General features: G+C 42.2%; 1 protein-coding gene across 1 annotated transcript; it reads left to right on the top strand.

Annotated features, from left to right (window-relative positions):
- The first annotated feature begins 2,113 nt into the window (after window positions 1–2,113).
- rgp1 (GP1 homolog, RAB6A GEF complex partner 1) lies at window positions 2,114–25,435 on the top strand. Its single transcript, XM_055633100.1, has 8 exons — window positions 2,114–2,325; window positions 5,912–6,048; window positions 12,646–12,729; window positions 13,685–13,834; window positions 14,856–15,002; window positions 15,657–15,784; window positions 19,208–19,385; window positions 23,402–25,435. The coding sequence occupies exons 1-8, from the start codon at window positions 2,210–2,212 to the stop codon at window positions 23,623–23,625; spliced, it is 1,164 nt and encodes a 387-aa protein (XP_055489075.1). The 5' UTR covers window positions 2,114–2,209; the 3' UTR covers window positions 23,626–25,435.
- The last annotated feature ends 244 nt before the right edge of the window (window positions 25,436–25,679 follow it).

The raw sequence follows: 25,679 nt of genomic DNA, 5'->3' as shown, positions 1-25,679 counted from the left end.
GAGTGCAGAGAAGGTTCACCAGACTGATTCCTGGGATGTCAGGACTGTCTTATGAAGAAAGACTGGATACACTTGGTTTATACTCTCTAGAATTTAGAAGATTGAGAGGGGATCTTATAGAAACTTACAAAATTCTTAAGGGGTTGGACAGACTAGATGCAGGAAGATTGCTCCCGATGTTGGGGAAGTCCAGGACAAGGGGTCACAGCTTAAGGATAAGGGGGAAATACTTTAAAACCGAGATGAGAAGAACCTTTTTCACACAGAGAGTGGTGAATCTCTGGAACTCTCTGCCGCAGAGGGTAGTCGAGGCCAGTTCATTGGCTATATTTAAGAGGGAGTTAGATGTGGCCCTTGTGGCTAAGGGGATCAGAGGGTATGGAAAGAAGGCAGGTACGGGATACTGAGTTGGATGATCAGCCATGATCATATTGAATGGCGGTGCAGGCTCGAAGGGACGAATGGCCTACTCCTGCACCTAATTTCTATGTTTCTATTATTTTCCAACGATCAATAGGTTTACGATCAGTTCCTGTGGATTGGAGGATAGCTAATGCTATCCCACTTTTCAAGAAAGGAGCGAGAGAGAAAACGGGGAATTACAGACCAGTTAGCCTGACTTTGGTGGTGTGAAAGATGCTGGAGTCAATTATTAAAGATGTAATAATGGGGCATTTGGATAGCAGTAAAAGGATTAGTCCAGGTCAACATGGATTTATGATTTTACAATGCATTTAAGCCTCTCCCAAGTTTATGAGATGAATTCCTGGAATATGTAGGAAGTTTATTGTAACCTAGTGCTACTTGCCTGAACAATGGATGATATATCACTTAAATGCAATTGTTTTCAGTTGTGTGGAGAGACCTGTATATTGAAAATGCGTTTTGCCTCAATGTCAATTTACCTTAAATGTAGAAGAGCTTATTAAAATCTTCTTACAAAGACCATTAAGTATTTTCTATCTATCCTCTTTTGGACCCAAGGCATAGCAGAGCTGCCAACTCTCACGAAGAGGTAAGGGAGGGAGAGATGGAAGGGAGGGAGAGAGGGAGGAGAGGAAGAGAGGGAGATCGCGAAGAGAGAGAGGGAGAGAGAGAGAGAGAGAGAGAGAGAGAGAAGAGATCGAGAGAGAGAGAGAGAGGGAGCGAGAGATCGAGAGGAGGGAGAAGAGAGAGAGGAGAGAAGAGAGGGAGAAGAAGGGGGGAGAGGGAGAAGGGGAGGGAGACCTGGAGAAGGGGGAGGAGAAGTGGAGAGGGAGAAAGGGGAGAGGGAGAGTGGAACGATAGCACATTATAACGCGCAGCCGTCCCATTCCGACCAAAGATTATAGAGCAGAGCTCCACTCGTATCTTTGATTGCGGTCGCCGCCACCGAACCCCCCGACCCACCATTGCACTCAAAGATGATAGAGCAGAGTTATATAATATTTGATTGCACCCTTCTTCACGGCGGGCTTGTGATCTTTGCTTGTGATGTCTTGTATGTATGTGAGTGTTGTTTGCTATGTCCCTATGTTCGAGGAATATAATGGGTAACAGCCGCCCATTCTCGGACTTGAATCTGAGCTCGAAAAATCTCCTGGTCACTGGACCTAATGTGTCCGCGGGCCATATTGTGGAGACACTTTACAAAACAAAACCAAAAACGTACAGAAGTGTTAAAATTGTCTTTATTATTGTGGTGAGTAAAGAACTATTAAAAATAAGTCTAATAACTTTCTAATGTACCGACAAACCCAGTTTCCCAATGGCCGTTGATGGGAGAACAGAAAATAACATTTTCACGACAGAATATCGACTGAAAATAATAAAAATATTTTCTCACCTTTCTTTTTTATTGGGGAACCTAAAGAATGACAGGTCGGGTCGTTTAGATTTACGATTAGAACAATTGATAGCAGAGCAGTGAGATGAAGATTTAGATAAGGACGCCATGACAGTGTGGGGGAAGCCCAATAAAATGCCTCGAAAAATGGCGTCGACGATCACACACGTCATACTACGCGTTTTTCGAGGAGTGGTCTATCTTGCTCCTCTAGGATCTTTGCTCACAACGCTGGGTGCTGCCAGGGCGCATGCGCGGTGCGGCCAGACCGTAAACCGGAAGTGAGCGAGTAGACTATTTCCGGCCGTTGGGCGCTGATGTAAACAGCGGCGATGGATTAAGTTGCGGGATGTGACGACGCGACGCGACGACGCGGGGTCCGGCATGATCGAGGTGGTGGCAAAGCTGCTCCGGGGCCCGGTGTTCCTGACGGGCGAGGAGCTGGAATGTGTCATAGCTTTCACCAACCCCGTAACGGCTCACTCCACCTCGGCCGGCAGGTAAAGGGCGCGCGCGCCCCGTCTCATGCGCGCGCGCCCCGTCTCATGCGCGCGCCATCCGCGTGCCCGGCTCATGCGCGCCCCCGCGTGCCCGGCTCACGCGCGCCCCCGCGCCCCGTCTCATGCGCGCGCCACCCGCGTGCCCGGCTAGAAGAAGGGTCTCGACCTGAAACTTCACCCCATTCCTTCTCTCCAGAGATGCCGCCTGTCGCGCTAAGTTACTCCAGCTTTTTGTCTCTACCTTCTGCACTAATAATCCCAGATGAACGTCCACTTTATCCATCCTTCTGACCACGAATGCCTTTGTAGTGGGGTCTCCCTTTCTCACGGTGATCTCAATCCACTGACTGACCAGTGTCCATACTTTTGAAGCTACAAACAAAAACAAAGAATGTTAGAAATGCTCAGTAGGTCAGGCAGCATCCATATAGAGGGAAATAGAGTTAAATTTCAGTTAAAAAAAAACTGTTTTTATTTCATATGAATATCTGAATTATTTGATCTAAGCTTTGGGAATGTAACAGGACATTTGGAGGGGTTGTCAGTTGGAGATGGTTTTGGGGTTAATATCCTTGGAATGCAGGAGGATGAGGGGTGTACAAAATCATGAGAGGAATAGATGGGGAAGATGCACAGAGTCTCTTGCCCAGAGTAGGGGAATCTAGGACCAGAGGACATAGGTTCAAGGTGAAGGGGAAAAGATAGGCATCTGAGGGGTAACATATTCACACAAAGGGTGGTGGGTGTATGGAACAAGTTGCCAGAGAAGGTAGTTGAGGCTGGGACTATCCCAATGTTTAAGAAACAGTTAGACAGGTACATGAAGAAGGGTTTCGGCCCAAAACGTTGCCTATTTCCTTCGCTCCATAGATGCTGCTGCACCCGCTGAGTTTCTCCAGCATTTTTGTGTACCTTAGACGGGTACGTGCATAGGACAGGTTTTGAGGGATATGGAACAAGCGCAGGCAAGTGGGACACGTGTAGCTGAGACAAGTTGGCCGGTGTGGGCAAGTTGGGCCGAAGGCCCTGTTTCCACACTGTATCACTCTGTCGATGACTAATAATTGGTTGCACTAGGGGGTTTGGGCTGTTTTTGTTTTCCTCTAATAATGTTTTTTATTTATTGATTTTTTTTTTGTTTGTTTATTATGTTATCTATAGAATACTGTTTTCGCACATTGTCTGAAGAAGGGTCTCTAGCCAAAACTTCATTCATGTTCTCCAGAGATGCTGCCTGAACTACTGAGATAATCCTGCATTTTTGTGTCCTTTTGTGCAGTGATTTGTTCCTCCACTGTGTTTGCACACCTGTTATAGGGGCGATACAGACTAAGGGACTGTGGTAACGGTGAAATCGACAGAAGGATGGAGGGTTGGGTGTGTATGCGTGCTTTGTCTGTGTTTTTTATTTATTTGCTTATCTTTATTATTTTACCGTGGATGTTTCGTTAGCTTTAGAAATGTTTGAATGCTGCACTGACTGGCTGACATTTTAAATTTCGTTGTACATGGCCCATGTTACAATGACAATAAAGAAACTATTCTATTCTATTCTATTATGCTGCTGCAAGTAAGAATTAGGCACTTGTGACTCTTGATCACAAATTTTAAGGTTGTTATGAAAAAGGGTGAGAATAGATTGAAAATCAAAATCATGAATTGGAGTGGATGATTTCAATATAAGTGGATCTGGCAAAAATGGATTGGAACCAGCACTTGCTGCAAAGTCTACATATGACTAGCACTAATCATCCAAGGTGATAGGTTGGATTAGGAAAAATAAATTTTGGATAGATTTATGGAATGAAAATGGGATAGGCCCTAGAGGATAATAGAATCTAGGGTGGTACATAGAAAAATTACTGTGGTTAGTAGTTTGTCACTGGGTTCACTACAGGGACCCATACCTTTGGTCAGGAACATTCATGATCTGAATGTGAATATTGGAGATGTGATATATGACCCAAAGGTTTGTAACGTTGATAGCAAAGAGGCTAGTCTTGGGCTACAGAATTATATTAATCAGTTGGCAAGATGGGCAGAGAAGTGGAATATAGAATTTACTTCTGAAAAAATGGAGATAGAACATTTGAGGTAGTCTAAAAGCTAGGACAGAGGAAGGAAGGAACTGCAGAGATGCTGGTTTACAGAAAAATAAACTGCTGGAGTAACTCGGAGTCAGGCAGCATCTCTGGAACACATGGATAGACAACGATTCAGATCGGGACCCTTCAGACTGATTGTATTAGGGTAATTGGAAGATAGAGGGGAAGGGGGTAGATAGGTGTCTCTTCTCTCGTTATTTCAAAACCTTTTGTTGTTTTCCCACCTTTGACCATTGTCCACTTATCTGCCCATCAAACCCCTTCACTTGTTTACAGCTACCACTCGCCTTGTTTTGTTCTGCTCCCACCTCTTTTCCAGCCTTCACCTTATTCAAAGAACAAGAATACAATAGGTGTTATATAAAAAGTAGTTCTAAAAATTCTCATGAATTGCATAGAGCTGTGTAAGTTTTTGGTGATAAGCAGATTAAATGGCCTTGGTCATCAGATCAGAGAGCAGAACATTGGTACAATGTTGTAATGTGTAAGAAGGAACTGCAGATGCTGGTTTAAACCGAAGATAGACACAAAAAGCTGGAGTAACTCAGTGGGACAGGCAGCATCTCTGGAGAGAAGGAATGGGTGACATTTCGGGTTGAGACTTTTCTGTAGATTGGTTAGGGATAAGGGAAACGAGAGATATAGACGGCGATGTTGAGACAAAGAACAATGAATGAAGGATATGCAAAAAAAGTTACAATGATAAAGGAAACAGGCCATTGTAAGCTGTTTATAGGGTGAAAATTAGAAGCTAGTGCAACTTGGGTGGGGGAGGGATAGAGCGAGAGGGAATGCCAGGGCTACCTGAAATGAGAGAAATCAATATTAATACCACTGGGCTGTAAGCTGCTCAAGCGAAATATGAGATGCTGTTCCTCCAATTTGCGTTTATCCTCACTGACAATGGAGGAGACCGAGGACAGAAAGGTCTGTGTAGGAATGGGAACAGCAACAGGAAGATCAGGTTGGTTCACGTAGGCTGAGCGAAGGTGTTCCGCAAAACGATCGCCCAGTCTGCGTTTGGTCTCGCCGATGTATAGGAGTCTACATCTTGAACAACGGATACAGTAGATGAGGTTGGAGGAGGTGCAAGTGAACCACTGCCTAACCTGAAAGGACAGAGTCGAGGGAGGAGTTGCATCTTTTGTGGTTTCAGGGGAAGGCACCTGGGGAGGAGGTGGTTAGGGTGGGAAGGAATGAAGCCAGGAGTTGCGGAAGGAATGGTCTCTGCGGAAGGGGGAAAGGGGTATAGATGGAAACATGTGGCTGGTGGTGGGATCCCGTTGGAGGTGGTAGAAATATCAAAGGATTACGTTATTCTCCTGAGTAAAAAGTGCAAGTGTATTTAGCTGCTGGAACCTACTCAGCGGTTGAAGCATTTGGATGGTTGCCTTGCGCCCAGTCGTAATAACAATCATACAAGATTTTTAAATTCAGAGTTGCCATTGGAATTTTGCCATAACTTGTCTCTTCTTTATCAGTGAAATGTTGGCATGGGCAAGTGCTCAGATTCATTGCCAGTTTCATACCAGTGAGAGTCGTGTTTCACTACCTCCCTCTGAAGACACAAAGTATGATGTGCAGGCTGAAAATGAAACCGTGTTTGTTCCAAACAGAGGTAGGATGTTATCTTGGAGTTTATTTTCACATTGCCAGGGTCCAATTATTTATTCTCAAAGCTTTGTATTGCATGACATAAAGAAAATGTATTATTTAAAAAAATATTACTTTAATAATTTAAAATGTTTATGTTGAAATCGTGCATAAGATCTCGCAACAATGATCCCTTTGAGAAATTATACTCGATACCTCTCTTACTGAGAGAATACATTGATTTATTTTTATCTTTTATCTTTTCTACATTTTAACAATTATTTTTAATCTTGTCACATCAAATAGTTCCATACCTCATCAAAACTCTTCTCACCTCTCCTACCCTGCCAAGCACCTGCCCCTTTTCTAGTTTCGCTTCTATATACTTTTCGCACTTTCACTTTTGTCAGAGACCCAAGTCCAGTTTTCTGGAATCGTCCCAATGCTCTGATGATCACCCAGTTTTCCTTCTTGGAACTTATGGTGGCTGTCACTGAAAAAGGGTACCCAAGTCTTTGAGTAATGATCCTTTTTAGATAATAGACAATAGGTGCAGGAGTAGGCCATTCGGCCCTTTGAGCCAGCACTGCCATTCAATGGCTGATCATCCCCAATCAGTACCCCGTTCCTGCCTTCTCCCCATATCCCCTGACTCCGCTATCTTTAAGAGCCCTATCTAGCTCTCTTGAAAGTATCCAGAGAACCGGCCTCCACCATCCTCTGAGGCAGAGAATTCCACAGACTCACAAATCTCTGAGAAAAAGTGTTTCCTCGTCTCCGTTCTAAATGGATTACCCCTTATTCTTAAACTGTGGCCGCTGGTTCTGGACTTCCCCAACATCGGAAACATGTTTCCTGCCTCTAGTCTGCCTCCAAACCCTTAATAATCTTATGTGTTTCAATAAGATGCCGTCACATCCTTCTAAACTCCAGAGTGTACAAGCCCAGCTGCTCCATTCTCTCAGCATATGACAGTCCCGCCATCCCGGGAATTAACCTTGTAAACCCACGTTGCACTCCCTCGAATGTCCTTCACCAAATTATGGGACCAAAACTGCACACAATACTCCAGGTGTGGTCTCACTAGGGCCCTATACAACTGTTGAAGGACCTCTTTGCTCCTATAGTCAACGTCTCTAGTTATGAAGGCCAACATGCCATTCGCTTTCTTCACTGCCTGCTGTACCTGTTCGATTACTTTCATTTCTGCTGTACCTGCATGCTTACATTTCCCACTTCAAAATAACGATTCTAAATCCCCTATGTGGTCCTTGTTCCAAAATACACATATAATCATGAAAACTACCACTTCATTTCCAATGTATTTTACTTGTTTAGTTTAGTTTATTGTCACGTGTACCGGGTTACAATGAAAAGCTTTTGTTGCGTGGTTTCCAGTCAGCAGAAAGACAATACATGATTACATTCAAATCATTTATAGTGTATAGATACGTTGAATTGAATTGAATACTTTATTGTCACAAATTTCTTGCCTGCATACCCATCCAAATGATTTAACCGTTAAGTATGTTCCAGCAGCTAAATACCCTGCATTCAAATAATCGCCACGTAAAGGGCACTTACAAAGTTACAAAGTATCCTGCACCAGGTCTTCCTTTGTTCTACCCCCTCTCTGGGTCCTTGCATGATAAGGGACTAGCATTTAGTACAAAGTAATTCTTCTCCAAATTTCTTAAATGCGTTAGTTAATCTCACAACTATTTTGAATTTCTTTGGTTATATTTCAGAAGTTCACAAGTTTTGGAGTAGAATTAGGCCATTCGGCCCATTGAGTCTACTCTGCCATTCAATCATGGCTGATCTCTGCCACCTAATCCCATTTTCCTGCCTTCTCCCCATAACCCTTGACACCAATTCTAATCAAGAACGTCTATCTCTGCCTTAGAAATATCCACTGACTTGGCCTCCACTGCCCTCTGTGGCAATGAGTTGCATAGATGACCTACCCTCTGACTAAAGAAGTTCCTCCTCACCTCCTTTTTAAAAGTGCCGTTTAATTTTGAGGCCATGACCTCTGGTACTAGACTCTCCCACCAATGGAAACATCCTTTCCACATACACACTATCCATGTCTTTCATTCTGTAAGTTTCAATGAGGTCCCCCCTCAACAGTCTAAACTCCAGCGAATGGAGGCCCAGTGCTGTCAAACGCTCATCATATGCTAACCCCCTCATTCCTTGGATCATGCTTGTAAACCTCCTCTGGACCCTCTCCAGAGCCAGCACATCCTTCCACAGATATGGGACCCAAATTTGCTCACAGTACTCCAAATGCGGCCTGACCAGCACCTTATAGAGCCTCAGCATTACATCTCTGTTTTTGTATTTCATCTTTACCACCGATTCGTCCTGCACCAGCACTCCCAAGTTCCTTTGCACCTTCGATTTCTGGATTCTCTCTCCATTTAGAAAATAACCTATGCCTGTATTCTTATTACCAAAACCCATGACTCCACACTTTGATATACTGAATTTCATCTGCCACTTCTCTGCCCACCCTCCTATCCTGCCCAAGTCCTTCTGCAGAGTCCTTGCTTCCTCGACACTGCATGACCCTCCACCTATCTTAGCATTATCTGCAAACTTGACCACAAAGCCTTCAATCCCCTTATCCAAATCATTAATATACAACATGAAGAGAAGCGGCCCCAGCACCGACTCTTGCGAAACTCCACTAGTCATTGACAGCCAACCTGAAAAAGCACATTTTTTTGCAATTCTGCCACCCAGTCAACTCTATCCATGCTAGCCTGAAAAAGCACATTTTATTGCAACTCTGCCATCCAGTCAACTTGCTATCCATGCTAGTACCTTCCCTTCAATACCATGGGCTCTCATCTTCCCTAGCAGCCTGATGTGCGGGACCTTATCGAAGGCCTTCTGAAAATCTAGGTAAACACCATCTACAGCCTCCCCTCTGTCTGTCCTGCTATTAACTTCCTCAAAGAACTCCCAATAGATTTGTAAGACAAGATCTTTCCTTCACAAAGCCATGCTGACTTTGGCCAATTTTATCATAGAAAACATAGAAATTAGGTGCAGGAGTAGGCCATTCGGCCCTTCGAGCCTGCACCGCCATTCAATATGATCATGGCTGATCATCCAACTCAGTATCCCGTACCTGCCTTCTCTCCATACCCTCTGATCCCCTTAGCCACAAGGGCCACATCTAACTCCCTCTTAAATATAGCCAATGAACTGGCCTCGACTACCCTCTGCGGCAGAGAGTTCCAGAGATTCACCACTCTCTGTGTGAAAAAAGTTCTTCTCATCTCGGTTTTAAAGGATTTCCCCCTTATCCTTAAGCTGTGACCCCTTGTCCTGGACTTCCCCAACATCGGGAGCAATCTTCCTGCATCTAGCCTGTCCAACCCCTTAAGAATTTTGTAAGTTTCTATAAGACATGAACTTCCAAGTATTGCATAACCTCATCCTTTATAATTGACTCTAAAATCTTACTAACCACCGGTCAGGCTAACCGGCCTATAGTTTCCGCCCTTCTGCTTTGCTCCCTTCTTGTACAGTGGGGTGATATTCACAATTTTCCAATCTTCCAGAACCACTCCTAACTCTAGTGATCCTTGAAGTATCACAACTAATGCATCCACAATCTCTGAGGCCACCTCCTTCAGAACCCTGGGGTGCATCCCATCCGGTCCAGGTGACTTATCCACCCTCAGACTTATCAGATTTCCTCCACCATCTCCTTACTCAAGCTAAAAGAAGGTATGAGGTTGCTTTGGCAAGTAAGGTAAAAGTAAATCCGAAGGGTTTCTACCGCTATATTAATAGCAAAAGGATAACGAGGGATAAAATTGGTCCATTAGAGAGTCAGAGTGGACAACTATCTGCAGAGCCAAAAGAGATGGGGGGAGATATTGAACAGTTTCTTTTCTTCGGTATTCACCAAGGAGAAGGATATTGAATTATGTGAGGTAAGGGAAACAAGTAGAGTAGCTATGGAAACTATGAGATTCAAAGAAGAGGAAGTACTGACACTTTTGAGAAATATAAAAGTGGATAAGTCTCCAGGTCCGGACAGGATATTCCCTAGGACATCGAGGGAAGTTAGTGTAGAAATAGCAGGGGCTATGGCAGAAATATTTCAAGTGTCATTAGAAACGGGAATAGTGCCGGGGGATTGGCGTACTGTGCATGTTGTTCCATTGTTTAAAAACGGGTCTAAGAGTAAACCTAGCAATTATAGACCTGTTAGTTTGACGTCAGTGGTGGGCAAATTAATGGAAAGAATACTTAGAGATAATATATATAAGCATCTGGATAAACAGGGTCTGATTAGGAACAGTCAACATGGATTTGTGCCTGGAAGGTCATGTTTGACTAATCTTCTTGAATTTTTTGAAGATGTTACTAGGGAAATTGATGAGGGTAAAGCAGTGGATGTTGTGTATATGGACTTCATTAAGGCCTTTGACAAGGTTCCTCATGGAAGGTTGGTTAAGAAGGTTCAATGGTTGGGTATTAATGGTGGAGTAGCAAGATGGATTCAACAGTGGCTGAATGGGAGATGCCAGAGAGTAATGGTGGATGGTTGTTTGTCAGGTTGGAGGCCAGTGACGAGTGGGGTGCCACAGGGATCTGTGTTGGGTCCACTGTTGTTTGTCATGTACATCAATGATCTGGATGATGGTGTGGTAAATTGGATTAGTAAGTATGCAGATGATACTAAGATAGGTGGGGTTGCGGGTAATGAAGTAGTTTCAAAGTCTACAGAGAGATTTATGCCAGTTGGAAGAGTGGGTTGAAAGATGGCAGATGGAGTTTAATGCTGATAAGTGTGAGGTGCTACATCTTGGCAGGACAAATCAAAATAGGACGTACATGATAAATGGTAGGGAATTGAAGAATGTAGGTGAACAGAGGGATCTGGGAATAACTGTGCACAGTTCCCTGAAAGTGGAATCTCGTGTAGATAGGGTGGTAAAGAAAGCTTTTGGTGTGCTGGCCTTTATAAATCAGAGCATTGAGTATAGAAGTTGGGATGTAATGTTAAAATTGTACAAGGCATTGGTAAGGCCAATTCTGGAGTATGGTGTACAATTTTGGTCGCCTAATTATAGGAAGGATGTCAACAAAATAGAGAGAGTACAGAGGAGATTTACTAGAATGTGGCCTGGGTTTCAGCAACTAAGTTACAGAGAAAGGTTGAACAAGTTAGGGCTTTATTCTTTGTAGCGCAGAAGGTTAAGGGGGGACTTGATAGAGGTTTTTAAAATGATGAGAGGGATAGACAGAGTTGACGTGGAAAAGCTTTTCCCACTGAGAGTAGGGAAGATTCAAACAAGGGGACATGACTTGAGAATTAAGGGACTGAAGTTTAGGGGTAACATGAGGGGGAACATCTTTACTCGGAGAGTGGTGGCTGTGTGGAATGAGCTTCCAGTGAAGGTGGTGGAGGCAGGTTCGTTTTTATCATTTAAAAATAAATTGGATAGTTATATGGACGGGAAGGGAATGGAAGGTTATGGTCTGAGCGCAGGTATATGGGACTAGGAGAGAATATGTGTTCGGCACGGACTAGAAGGGTCGAGATGGCCTGTTTCCGTGCTGTAATTGTTATATGGTTATATGGTTGCTAATCTCCACTCCACCAACTTCCACCTCCTGACTCTCTAGGATTGCAGGCATGCTGCTGGTGTATTCCACTGTGAAGACTGATGCAAAAAAGTTATTCAAAGTTATTTCCCCTTCTAAAATCACAGCAAAATTACAATAAACAAAGTCACACATAACTTTGTGTGCTTTTTTTGTTTTTTTTTACAATGACCAGTTTTGCAGCCTTTCATGGTTAATCCCACTATTCAGCTGCTTTCTGTTAACATGGACCATAGCCTCTTCTTGTGCTGTACTGTTCTATTTGGCTCACAATGACTGTGCTGAACATGGTGCCAAGACCAACTCTCATCTGCCTGTACATAATGTATATCCTTTCATTCTCTGCATATCCATATGCCTATCCAAAAGTCTCTTTAATACCATCTTGGAGCTTGCGATCCTTTGCCGAGGATTGCCAGCAAAAGTGCTCTGACCACGGGGCCTGTGACTTTAACACCGGGAAGCCGCTTCTCCGCTTCTCCGGTAAGAAGAGGCCGACTCGGGAGCTCCGTGCCGTGGAGTGTTCCGATCCATCCTGACATAGAAACATAGAAACACCGGAGTTTCGATCATCCTGATGAGAGGGCTTGGACGTCGGCAGCGGCAATTGCGGAGGGTTCAACCCCAACCATGGGTGAACAAAGGAGGAAGGGGACTGAACTTTATTGCCTTCCATCACAGTGAGGATTGTGGATTCCACTGTGGTGGATGTTCATGTTAAATTTTATTTTATGTGGCTGCGTGTTTTCATTTAGTATGGTTGTATGGTAACTCAAATTTCAATGTACCTTAATTGGCTCATAAACACGAACTTGAACTTTTATTCCTTTGAATAATTGTATCCAAGCCTCCATTCTTCTCAAGCCTTTGAATGTACATTGCCTAAATTTGTTTCCTATTGTTAAAGTTTTCAGTATTAAATAATCTAATTTGATCTGACATTAAATGCAGTAGAATCATTTGTACTGCTCATTTTGTTTTCCAGGAGAACGAGGAAAATGTATTCTAGCCACTCCACCCAAGATACTGTTCTGTGATTTACGTCTTGAACCTGGTGAATCAAAGTCCTGTAAGTAAATATATTCTTAAATAAGTAAACAAAGTAAGTAAAGTATATTTTTATGTAAGTAAACAATGTTTCACTGTTCAATAATAGTTATATACGTTATGGTAGGATGAGCTTGGTTTATGTTCCTTTTTTTGGAGAGTGTTTCTTGAGTTGTTTAATGTCTGCTAAACAGTATATAAATTGTTAATGTGGAACATAGCAGAGGAACAGGCCTTTCGGCCCACAATGTCTGTGCCGAACATGGTGCCAAGACTAACTTTTATCAGCCTGCACATAATTCATTTCGCTCCATTCCTTGCATATCCATATGCCTATCCAAAAGTATCTTCAATGCACTATTGTATCTATTTCAATCACCACACCCAGTAGCGCATTCCGGGCACTCACCATCCTCTGTGTGAAAAGACACTTGCACTGCACTTCTCCTTTAAACTTTGCCCCTCTCAACTTAAAGCTATGTCTTTTAATTTTTAATTATTTCCATCCTCTGAAAAATATCCTGATTGTCTCCACTACCTACACCTCTCATAATTTTATACACCTGTCAGGTCTCCCCTCAAACTCCAGTATCCAGAGAGGTCGTAGTGTAAAAAGCTCATGGAAATATTGTGAATATTGAAAACATAATGAATGCTAAACAATATTTGTTTACGCTGACCAAAATATATGAGCTAAAATAACTCAGTTTCGTCGTGGCTATCCCTCGAGGTCGAGGATGATGGTCTACGTTCCGTTGTTTTTATTGTTAGCTTAACTACACAGTTCCTACTTTTACAATGACTACCAAAAATAATTTGACCCTCCTTTGTTTTATTTTCTTTTAAATGTAAGCATTATTTTGGAACACAGTAATTATGGTCATGAAGTACTTCACACCAGTCTTTGATCTAATTTCATTTTACGAAGTTAATTTATCTAAAGTCGTGTGTGACTTAGTTTTGCTGGATATTTTCAGATTCTTATTGTGAAACTGTGCCTCTTGATGGTCCACCATCCTTCCGTGGCCTATCAGTGAAATATGCCTATAAATTGACAGTTGGCTGCCAGAGGGTCAATTCTCCAATCAAACTTCTCAGAGTTCCTTTTCGGGTTTTTGTTGTCTATGGTGAGTTGGTGACAAAGATTTATCTGTTTAACTGTTCGGAATGAATTCTAAAAGTACTGATGACATATGGCTAATTTCTTTATCATCAATCTTTATTAATGAAGATTCATTGTCTTCTGTAAATTGTCCCTAGAGTGTAGGATGGAGCTGGTCTACTGAGTGAACGCCAGTCAGTGCAGGCTTTGTGGGCCGAAGGGCCTGTTTCTTTACAGTATTTCGAAAATTAAAATTAAAAACTATCAGGTTCCCTGTCCACTTCCTCTGTTCCAAGGGAAACAATCCTAGCCTATTTAGTCTTGTCAAATGAGATGCTCCTCCCTGGCAAGATTGTGGTGAATTTCCTTTGTATGCTTTACAGTGCAATTATGTATTTTCTGTAGTGTGGTGTCCAGGTTAGTACATAGAACTCTGGATGTGGCCTAATGTGTAATTTCTAAAATTACATCATAACCTCCTTATATTTTATGTCCTGGTGAACGGGTAAGTATTTAATACACTTTATCTCACTTTACTGTCACCATGAGAATTCCTTGGACTTAAACATTTCTGTTCCCCAATCCCCCTGAAGGTCCTACCATTCATTATATATGCTATACCTTATTCGACCTTATATTAATCAGGATTAAATTTAACTTGCAGTCACACTACCTAATTTATTAACTGTAGCCTATGACTATTTTCCTCACTATTGACAGCACCACTGATCTTTTCGTCACTTACAAATTGACTAATCATGCCTCCAACATTGTAGACCATGATAGCAAATTTTGCAGCAATTGTATTTTCTAGAGATAGTTGAATAAATTCCACTTTTATTTCCTGCAAAAGTCGGGTGGTAGCAGATGCATCTCCATTTTGTAATTTGTCCCAAGTTTCATTTCAGTGTAGCATTAGGCATTGCGACCGTTTTCTGCTAGATGGTGAAAATGTAAATTTACATTTGGGTATATGTGTAAATGACCAGATTTCATCCACTAGTCACAATGGTGTTTGGTAATTATGCTATTTTTATTTGCATCAGGATTGGAAAATTATCAATTTCCTCCAGATGAGGCCGTGGCACCTACAAATCCATTTTTGGACGAAGATGAAAGTATTACAAAAGACACTAGATTAGTAGATCTGGCAACTGAAATGCTAATGTCCAGCACATCTCGTCGCAGCCTTCGTGAGTATTTCTTAATGAAACCAATAGCAAGCATTAAAGGACTTGTAGTCCGGTAACTTTTGTAACCATTAAATGTCCAACTTCTGACTATTAACAAAATCGCATCATTTATATTGGGGTGAAATTTTTTTTGCCAAATTCGAGAAGAAAGAGACACAAAATGTAGGGTTGGTAGGGGAGCATTTTGGGACCATAGAACATAGAAAAGTACAGCACAGAAACAAGTCATGTGTCTGATGCCATATTCTGCACCTTCTCCAAAGTTTCAACAATCTTCCTGTAATGAGGCAACTTGAACTGCCCACAATACTCACATGGTGGCCTAACTAGAATTTTACAAAGTTGCCGTATGATTTCCCGACTCGTATGCACAATGCCCCAACCAATGAAGGCATGTATACCAAATGCCATCTTCACCACTCTATCTACTTATAACCATCATTCTAATTTGTTTTAAAATCATTATGGAAAAAGACAGGATTTGCCCAAATGAAGTCTGAAATTGGGGCTAGGCCAATTTTAATGGTGTTGGACAGAATTTCAAAAGTTGATTGGTTGTTCACAAGTAAATACAGATATTGTCATTTAAAAAAAATATTGTCTGTATAACTTTGAAAATTAACTGATTAATATTGCACTGTATATTTTGTGCAGATTTGTATAACATCAGTAATGTCAGGGGGAAAGTTGGAAAATTTTGCATTTTCAAAGCCATCTATAAAATTGGAGAGGATATATTGGGCACATTCGATTTCTCTGAAGGAAATATTCCATGTTTGCAGGTCAGTACATTTCATACTTTAATCTTGGTGATAATCTGTCTGGTTCAATGCAACCTGCATTGCCAAATATGTAGTGATTAAAGCTTTTACAAATTCACGTTTTTACCTCTAAACATTTCTTGCCCAACTGGGCAAATGGGTTTAATTTATAATTGCATACATTTTCTGATTGTAGCTTGTGTAAATGTTAACGCCAGCATTTTTTTTGTCCCTTTGAATAAAGGAAATCGAGAAAATAGTACTTAGTTGTAGTCTGTGCACATTGTTCTGCAGCACTGTCATACTTTGAAAATGTGTCTATCAATGTAAGATACAATATACATTTATTTGTCACATGTGCCAGATGGCACAGTGAAATGTGATTACCATACAATAAAAAATAAAGAACACAAAACACGATAGAGTTCAACATAAAAACATCCCCACACAGCAGAATTGAAGTTTCCCACTGTGTGGGAAGGCACCAAAGTTTTCTTCCTCTAATGTTCCCCAATGTTCACCCGTGGTCGGGTCTTCCCCGAGCCCTCCGCAGTCGCTGCTATGGGCGGCCCGATATTCAGGCCCTGCTCGCCGGGGTGATGTAAGTCCGACGTTGGGGCTGGGGGACATCCTCAGTGGTGTGGACATCAGAGTCGGCCCCCTCCTACCGGAGTCCGCAGCTCCCAAAGTTCGCTGGCCGCGCTGGGCGGAGATGCAACACTGGCGGCCCTCGGCCAAGGGCCCCAGGACTCTGCGATGACGGTCAGCACCGCCCGCGTTGGGAGCTCTCCCAAACCGCAGCTCCATGATGTTGGAGCAGCGGCCCAATGCTCCGGAGCTCCAAACGGCGATCCAGGTAGGCATCGCCCGCTCCGCGGTGAATTCAGCGCTGCGCCACTGCTGTTGTAGCTCTGGTCAGGTCCCCGGCAGGAAAGGCCGCTCCGATCCAGGTGGTAGGCCGCGAGGAGGGGGGGGCGAGGACGCGACTCGGAGAATAGTTGTGTCCCCGCCAGGAAGCGACTGGGAAATAGTTTCTCCCTTACCCTGCCCCCCCTCCCCCACATAGAAAAGTTAAAGTTTCCCCCAAAAACAGACTATAAATTAACTAAAAATAAAAAAAAGATTGAAAAGCCGAACAGGCTGTAGGCAGAGGCTGCAGTCAATGCGGCGCCCCTAGTGGTGAAGGTGAGGTTGAGATTAACTGTGATGCCCGCCATGAACAAGCTTTTTCAGCAAGCATTTGGGAAAGGCACTGGAAGAATCAATGCTCCCAATGCAGTTCCCTCAATTCAATCTTTATTTACATTTCTTCAGGTGAGCACCTACTGCTTGTTTAGAACACGTAGTTTATGTTTCCCATGAATGTGCAACAGTTGATCAAAATGCATAAATTACCTTTTACAGCTCGGGATCTTTTGCTTTAACTTAAGGAAACAATATTGCTCCAAATGTGACTTGTTTGGCTTGTCTTGGTTTATGATTTTTGTTCTGTTGTTAGATAATCCCTTCTTTAAGTATTCAACATAAATTTTTTATTGTTTCCTGCTGAATAATAGATGTAACATTTGTACATCAATGATTTAGATGATGGGATTTGCAGATGACACAAAGCAGGGTGGCAGTGTGAACTGTGAGGAGAATGCTATGAGAATGCAGGGTGACTTAGACAGGTTGGGTGAGTGGGCAGATGCATGGCAGATGCAGTTTAATGTGGATAAATGCGAGGTTATCCCCTTTCGTAGCAAAAACAGGAAGGCAGATTATCTAAATAGTGTCAAGTTGGGTAAAGGGGAAGTACAATAGGATCAGGGGGTCCTTGTTAATCAGTCAATGAAAGTAAACATGCAGGTACAGCAGGCAGTGAAGAAGGCGAATGGCATGTTGGCCTTCATAAGAGTATAGCAAAGTGGTCCTTCTGCAGTTGTACAGGGACCTAGTGAGAACACACCTGGAGTATTGTGTGCAGTTTTGGTCCCCTAATTTGAGGAAGGCCATTCTTGCTAGTGAGACCACACCTGGAGTATTGTGTGCAGTTTTGGTCCCCTAACATAGAAACATAGAAACATAGAAATTAGGTGCAGGAGTAGGCCATTCGGCCCTTCGAGCCTGCACCGCCATTCAATATGATCATGGCTGATCATCCAACTCAGTATACCGTACCTGCCCTCTCTCCATACCCCCTGATCCCCTTACCACAAGAGGGATAGAGCTCTAAAGAAAGCCTCTTAAATAGAAGCCAATGAACTGGCCTCAATCTACCCTCTGTGGCAGAGAGTTCCAGAGATTCCACCACTCTCTGTGTGGAAAAAAAAAAAAACATTGGACTGTATAATTTTTAGATGAGGGTAAGGCTTCTCATTCTTTTTCCAATTGAGGGGTGAGATGAAATATTCAGCGTTTTGTTCACAAGGATTAATTCCCGGGATGGCATGGGACTGTCTTATCACAATGAGAGAATGGAGCGGCTGGGCTGGGCTTGTATACTCTGGAATTTAGAAGGATGAGAGGGATTCTTATTGAAACACCAAAGGTGCAGCACAAGTAGATATGGTGGTAAAGAATGTGAATGGTATGCTTGCCTTCATTGCTTGGGGCAATGAATATGTGTCTATAAGACTGGCTAGGCTGCATTTGGAGTATTGTGTGCAGTTCTGGTTACCATTTTACAGGAAAGATGTGGAGACTTTGGAGAGGGTGCAGAGGTAGTTTATCAGAATGCTACCTGGATTAGTGGGGTTTCAGCTGCAGGGCGAGGCTGGATAGCATTGGATTGTTAACGGGCGTCACAGTGGCGCAATGGCTGAACTGCTGCCTTACCGGGCCAGAGACCTGGGTTTGATCCCGACCTCGAGTGCTGTCTGTGTGGAGGTTGCACATTCGACCTGTGACTATGTGGGTTTTCTCTGGGTTCTCTAGTTTCCTCCAACATCCAAAAGACTTGAGTTTGTAGGTTCATTGGCCTTTGTAAATTACTCCAGGTGTGCAGAGGCATAACAAGTGTGAAGGGGTTATGAATGGTTGGTCTGGACTCGGTGGCTGAAGGGCCTGTTTCCATGGTGTATATTTAAACTCTTCTCTGAAAAGTCGGAGGTTGAGGGGAGACCTGACAGAAATTATATAAGATTACGAGAGGCATCAACAGGGTAGACATTCAGAACCTCAGTCCAACACTAGAGGGCGTAGCTATAAGTGAGAGGGAGAACGTTTTTTTTACACAGAGTGGTGGAGGCCTGGAACCCATTACCAAGGTTGGTAGTGGGGGCACATATGAAAGTGGTGTTTAAGACATGGAAGTGCAGGGAGTAGAGGGATCTGGATTGTGTACAGGTAGTGAGATCAGTTCAACTAGGTATCATGTTCGGCACAAACATTGTGGGCTGAAGGGACTGTTCCTTGCTATACTGTTCTATGTTCTAATTTGAATCCATGACTCTCTATTTCCAGTTCTCAGTATCTTTGCAGACTGAAGAGCACATACAAGAGGACTATCAAAGAAAACCAGGGCAACCTGTTTCACTAAGTACACATGCTCGGCATCAAGAGTCATGCTTGCATACTGCTAAAACTCATTTCAGTTTACCAGTTCCACTTAGTGCAACACCCAGCTTTATGACCACTGTTGGTAAGTATCCTATTTTATATATAATCCTTCACGTATACAACCATTTAAATAACAATATACATCAACTCATCTGGTGTTCTTGGGAAAACCTGATATCCTCTGGAAAAATTCAAAAATAAATTACTATTCATTGGCAGTAGTACAAGTTGTCATAATCATAGCAGCTTTTTGTTTAGCCAGCTTTCAAATAGAAAATTCCAATGAATATTCTTCACTGACTCCTTCAAAAGTGAATCAGTAATGACCACAGGTCACTCACTTGGTGAGGCAACACCCAAGGACAAGAAATGAATTTTAACCTTTTGAATTGACTTGTCGTCAGTGAAGCTAACCCTAATGCATGGTTGCTGAACACTTAAACTCTCCCTCCCATTCCCATACTGACTTTTCTGTCCAGTGCATCCTCCACTGTCAGAGTGAGGCCCAACGCAAATTGGAGGAACAACACCTCATATTTTGCTCGGGCAGCTCGCAACCAATATGAGTGTTGACGTATCTATCTTCAAGTAATACTTGCTTTCTCTCTCTCTCTCCATCCCTTTATTTCAAGAGGGCTAGTCTACAAAATCAGGAATGTAATGCTGATGTTCTATAAGATGCTGGTCTGCTCGTATTTGGAGTATTGTGAGCAATTTTGGGCACCATATCTGAGGATGGATTTGCTGGCTCTGTAGAGGGTCCAGAGGAGGTTTACAAGAATGATCACAGGAATGAGTGGGTTAACATATGATGAGCGCTTGACGACACTCGACTTGTACTCTCAGGAGTTTAGAAGAATGGAGGGGGTGAACCTCATTGAAACGTACCATATAGTGAAAGGCTTGGATGGAGTGGATGTGGAGGGGATGTTTCCACTAGTGGGAGAGTCGAGGTCAAAGCCTCAGAATTAGAGGACCCTCCTTTGGATGAGAAGAAATTTCTTTAGTCAGAGGGTAGTGAATCTGTGGAATTCTTTGCCACAGAAGGCTGTTGAGGCCAAGTCAATGGATATTTTTAGGGCAGAGATAGATTCTTGATTAGTACGGGTGTTAGGGGTTATGAGGAGAAGGCAGGAGAATGGGGTGGGGGGTGGGGAGATAGATCAGCCATGATTGAATGGCGGAGCAGACTTGATGGGCTGAACGGCTTAACTCTGCTCCTATCACTTATGACCCTATGGCCTCCCCCATCCTTGTTCTCCGACCAGTCTGACTCCTCCTGATTAAAATTTACATTGTGGGCCCTGTTGTAAACTTCCCCAAGCTAACAATGATCTGTTCTACATGTTCCTTGAACTTCTTCATCTTTGATTTCTCGTTTTCACACTGTACCTGCCCATTTCTCTTGTTTCCCTCTCCCCTGACTCTCAGAAGGGTCTCGACCCGAAATGTCACCCATTCCTTCTCCCCATCGATGCTGCATGTCCCGCTGAGTTACTCCATCATTTTGTGTTTATCATCAAATTGAAGCATTTGACATGCCATCCAGGGTCCCCAACCACTTCTGTCTGTGCTTATCCAAGTGGTCTGAATGCAAATAAGGTACCACCTGTCACTAACCTTGAAGGTTTATAGATAGCATTGCAGAGTGAATCTTTAGCAGTGGGTGAGCCTCAGTTGGCATACTCCACAATATCCTAATGGCCCTGTCCCACGGTACGAGTTCATTCCAAGAGCTCTCCCGACTTTAAAACAAAATCAAACTCGTGGTAAGCACTGAGAATGAACGTAGCGGGTATGTCGGAGCTCGGGGACGTCTATTAGCGGCTCGTAAAACTAATGACAGGTACTCGGGAAGACTCGCTAACGGCAGGTAAGCTCGGGAAGACTCGTGAAGATTTTTCAACATGTTGAAAAATGTCCACGAGAGCACCGAGTACCGACGAGTGGCCATTACCGTAAATCTCCAAGTTGGAATAAACTCGTACCGTGGGACAGAGCCATTATGCCTTGATGGGAGGCAAGACTGGGGTTGAAGAGACTAATATTTTTTAAATTCTGAGACCTTTAAGTCATTTTAAAAAGTTAAGAAAAGAGGAAAAAATTGTTTGTTAAAATCATATTGGCTAAAAACAATCATAAAAGCATTAAAATAGGAAAGGAGAATGAAATGTGAATTGGCCTTGTTTACCTTTTCTTGTAAACTTAAAGAGGTGAGAATCCCAATTCATATAAATGTCTTGTCCCTTTACCTCCCCCCTCGACTCCGTTCAAGGACCCAAGCAATCGTTCCAGGTGCGACAGAGGTTTACCTGCATCTCTTCCAACCTCATCTATTGCGTCCGCTGCTCTAGATGTCAGCAGATCTATATCGGTGAGACCAAGCGGAGGTTGGGCGATCGTTTCGCCGAACACCTCCGCTCGGTCCGCAATAACCAAGCTGACCTCCCGGTGGCTCAGCACTTCAACTCCCCCTCCCACTCCGTCTCCGACCTCTCTGTCCTGGGTCTCCTCCATGGCCACAGCGAGCAGCACCGGAAATTGGAGGAACAGCACCTCATATTCTGTTTGGGGAGTCTGCACCCCGGGGGCATGAACATCGAATTCTCCCAATTTTGTTAGTCCTTGCTGTCTCCTCCCCTTCCTCAGCCCCCCTGCTGTCTCCTCCCATCCCCCAGCCTTCTGGCTACTCCTCCTTTTCCCTTTCTTGTCCCCACCCACCCCCGCCCCCGATCAGTCTGAAGAGGGTTTCGGCCCGAAACGTTGCCTATTTCCTTCGCTCCATAGATGCTGCTGCACCCGCTGAGTTTCTCCAGCTTTTTTGTGTAACCTCATATAAATGTGTTGTTGCCCTTACCGAAGCTTGGGTAGCTGTAGGATTGAGGTTTAGCTTATCAACCTCAATTCTGGGGAATGCCAGCCAACTGGTTTCTGTCAGTGTACTCCAACATGAGAAATAGAAGTGCGAGTTGGGTATTCAACCCTCATGGCTGATCTGCCATTAGTCAAGATCATGGTTAATCTTTGCTGGTCCAATCCATCTTCATGCTTTAATATACATTTTTGTTGCAAATGGGCATCCTGAATTTTCAATATGGTTTGAAATGTAACATCTGTACTGAATGACTCCCTTCCCAAACACTTTGGAAATTTTTACCCCCTGGTTCTAGACCGTTCTGCCAAAAGAAGTATCCCTGCTTCTCTGGTGTTAATTTGATTAAAAAATATATATATTTGTCTTTGTACCTAATATGTGATAGTTTGCAAATTTTCCAAGGACAAATTACTGGATAATTGATCAGGAATGTTAACTATTCGCTGAGCTGTCAAACATCTGCTTCCGCAGCTCCAACACATCCATTTGAACCTATTCGAAAACAATTACTCGCAATCTATTTTATGCCAAATTCTCTTATGTTGACCCCATCTGCAGTCAATTTACCTTTAAATCTTGCTATATAAATTTCTAAATCTATTCCATTGCTATTTATGATTCTGAATCTCAAATGAAAATTTGAAAAACCTTTCATCCTACCCTTGGTTTTGGGTATGAAGGAACAGCAGATGCTAGTTTAAACCAAAGATAGACACAAAATGCTTAATTTGCCACTAATGGCGAGTGTAAGAATTGTGGCACTCAATGTATTTAAGTTAGTGAATAGAAGACTATAAAGATGGGGATAGACACAAAAAGCTGGAATAACTCAACGGGACGCAGCATCTCTGGAGAGAAGGAACGGGTGAAGTTTTGGTTCGAGACTTGGTTTAGGGTGCTTTGTCAGTGTGATGGCCTTTATTTATTTAGGACCATTCTTTAGAACTTCTCACTTCAAACTTCTTTTTCCTTCTGATATAGGCTTTTATTTCCACATTTTTCTTTACAGATAATTTTTTTTCTCCTTTTGCGCATTTTGTCACTTTAAACAATATTGTAGCATGTAGTTTTCACAGAGGAGGAATAAAGAACTTTATAAGTGAGCTCAGTGAAAACATTTTAAACCTTGCATCACTGTAATATTTCAGGTTTTACGATGCTTTAATATTTGCATAATTTAACAAATGAATTAACATGGTATATCTTGCATATTTTAATTTCAGTATCCTTAAAGTGGCGCTTACATTTTGAGTTTGTCACTGCTCGTGAACCAGTGGAACCACCTACAGTACTTGAGAATCAATCAGAGATAATTACTTGGACTGGGGCAGGAAAAATAGATGTGGACACATTCAGCTGGGATCTGCCCATAAAAGTTCTTCCAACCAATCCTGTACTCGCATCGTATGTTTCACAGTTAACATCTTTTAACTCCATTACTATCTGAATTTTTTTTTAAGAGGCATTGGAAAGTTTTAAACAATGGAATTTTTGGATAAACAGGAGAGGTACAGTAGCATCAAATTGGAAAACACAACAAATATTGCCCAAGATATTACAGATGTATTATACTTCAAAAATTACTGACACTCGCCACAGAATGCAAGTCCACAATATTACTTTATGTAAGGCAGTGTAAGGAGCAGTGTTTATGGTCACTGCCATTTCTACTATTAACTACACTGAGAGAAAATGTCCTTTATTGTAAACATTCAGATCTGAAAACTCCTTGCTTGCTAGCTGATCAGAAGATTTTTATCTGGAGAGCAATTATGTGTAGCCAGTTTATAGCTTTTTGGATCTGGTCGATCTGAAGTGCATTTTTATTGTTTTGGTTTTTGCTGAAGATAGTCCAAATTTGGTACTCCACAAATGAGAAGAATTGCAACTTCACATTGGTGCTCATCATATTTTTATATATTTAACCAAAAACACATGTAGCACATTTACAGATAGCTTGCTGTTATGACGGTTGTACATTTTCTACTAAAAGTTCATTTTATTCACTGTGCTGTAACACAATAATAAACCTTATCAATCATCATTCAACATCAAAATTCCAAGAGTGAATTTTACATTTCAGTGAATCTTTTTTTTCCTGTCTTGTATTACAATTTACTTATTAAGCTAACGTCTAGAAATGATGGCAATAGGTTAGTTGGCAGGTAGCACCCTTAATTTTCTGACAAACTTTTCATCATTGAAGTGGATCATTTTTCTGTTTTTTAGAGAAAGGAACCAGAGTGCATATCCCATGCCTCTGCCTCATAGGTAACTTCCATAAGCAAACTATCAAATTCTATTGTTGTAGAAAATGTTGCATGACTCCCGTATTTTGTATGATGTGACATTCACTCTGTTTGACGCTGTACGTAGTATGCTTATTTGTGTTTAATGCAGTTTTAAGATTGAATATCCATTCATTCTATTCTTGGCATCTGATATCTGAAGAATACTTGAAAATGTTTTATTGATTGAGTTTTAAAAGATTGAGGATTTTCTAGCTTAATTTTTGGTTATGTATATTTCATGTTATTTGTCATAACCCTGTGTTTAATTAATATATATCTTTTTGCAAAGCCACGAAGTGCTGGACTAATTCAGAATGGTCAGATAGCATCTCTGGAGAACGTGGATAGATGACTGAAACTCACTTGTCTATGTCCTCTAGAGATGCTGCCTAACCCGCTGAATTGATCCAGCACTTAGTGTTTTTCCAGCATTTGCAATTCCTTGTTTCTACATGCAGTCTGTCCTGCTAAGTTACTCTTGCACTTTGTCTTTTTTTGTAAACTAGCATCTACATAGCATCTACTAGCATCTTATTTCTACATCTTAGCGTACATAGAGTTGGGGACCACAAGGCACAAAAGTTGTCATGAATTGAATATAGTGGCTGGGAATTGAGCCTTACAGGGCTTGAGTAATTGAAAAGTGAACAGCAATGAAATCATGGACACATCTGAATGCAGATGTTGGTTTACAAAAAAAAGGTGCAAAGTGTTGGAGTAACTGCGGGTTGGGCAGCACCTCTGGAGAACATGAATAGATAACGTTTGGGTCTGAAGAAGTGTCTGACCCGAAATGTCACCTATTTATGTTCTCCAGAGATGCTGCTAAATCCACTGAGTCACTCCAGCACTTTGTGTCTTTTTATAATAATTGCTTGCTTTTTAATATAATACTGTTACATGAATATAGAAAAGGACAATACTTCTTCAAGAACATGACCATTAAAGTTTTTTTTAAACCCTCAAGCCTGAATTAATTAGAGATTATTGTTGCTAAATCTGCTGGGTACAGTGAGAAATCTATGAATCCAATTGTTAACTTGATTATTTTGTCCAAAGGTATCTGATTGATACAAGCATCTGTCTATGAAGTGTGATGCTGGGTTTTGTTCTTTGTTGTAATTGTAGAGATTCTTCTCTTGTTCCTTTTTGTTTGAGAATAATTTGGTGCACTTTTTTTTGTATTATCTATTCTCCACCTTGTGGAGGT

Source organism: Leucoraja erinacea, chromosome 1 (genome assembly GCF_028641065.1).
Source record: "Leucoraja erinacea ecotype New England chromosome 1, Leri_hhj_1, whole genome shotgun sequence".
Lineage (NCBI taxonomy): Eukaryota > Metazoa > Chordata > Chondrichthyes > Rajiformes > Rajidae > Leucoraja > Leucoraja erinaceus.
This window is presented reverse-complemented; position numbering and strand designations above follow the sequence as displayed.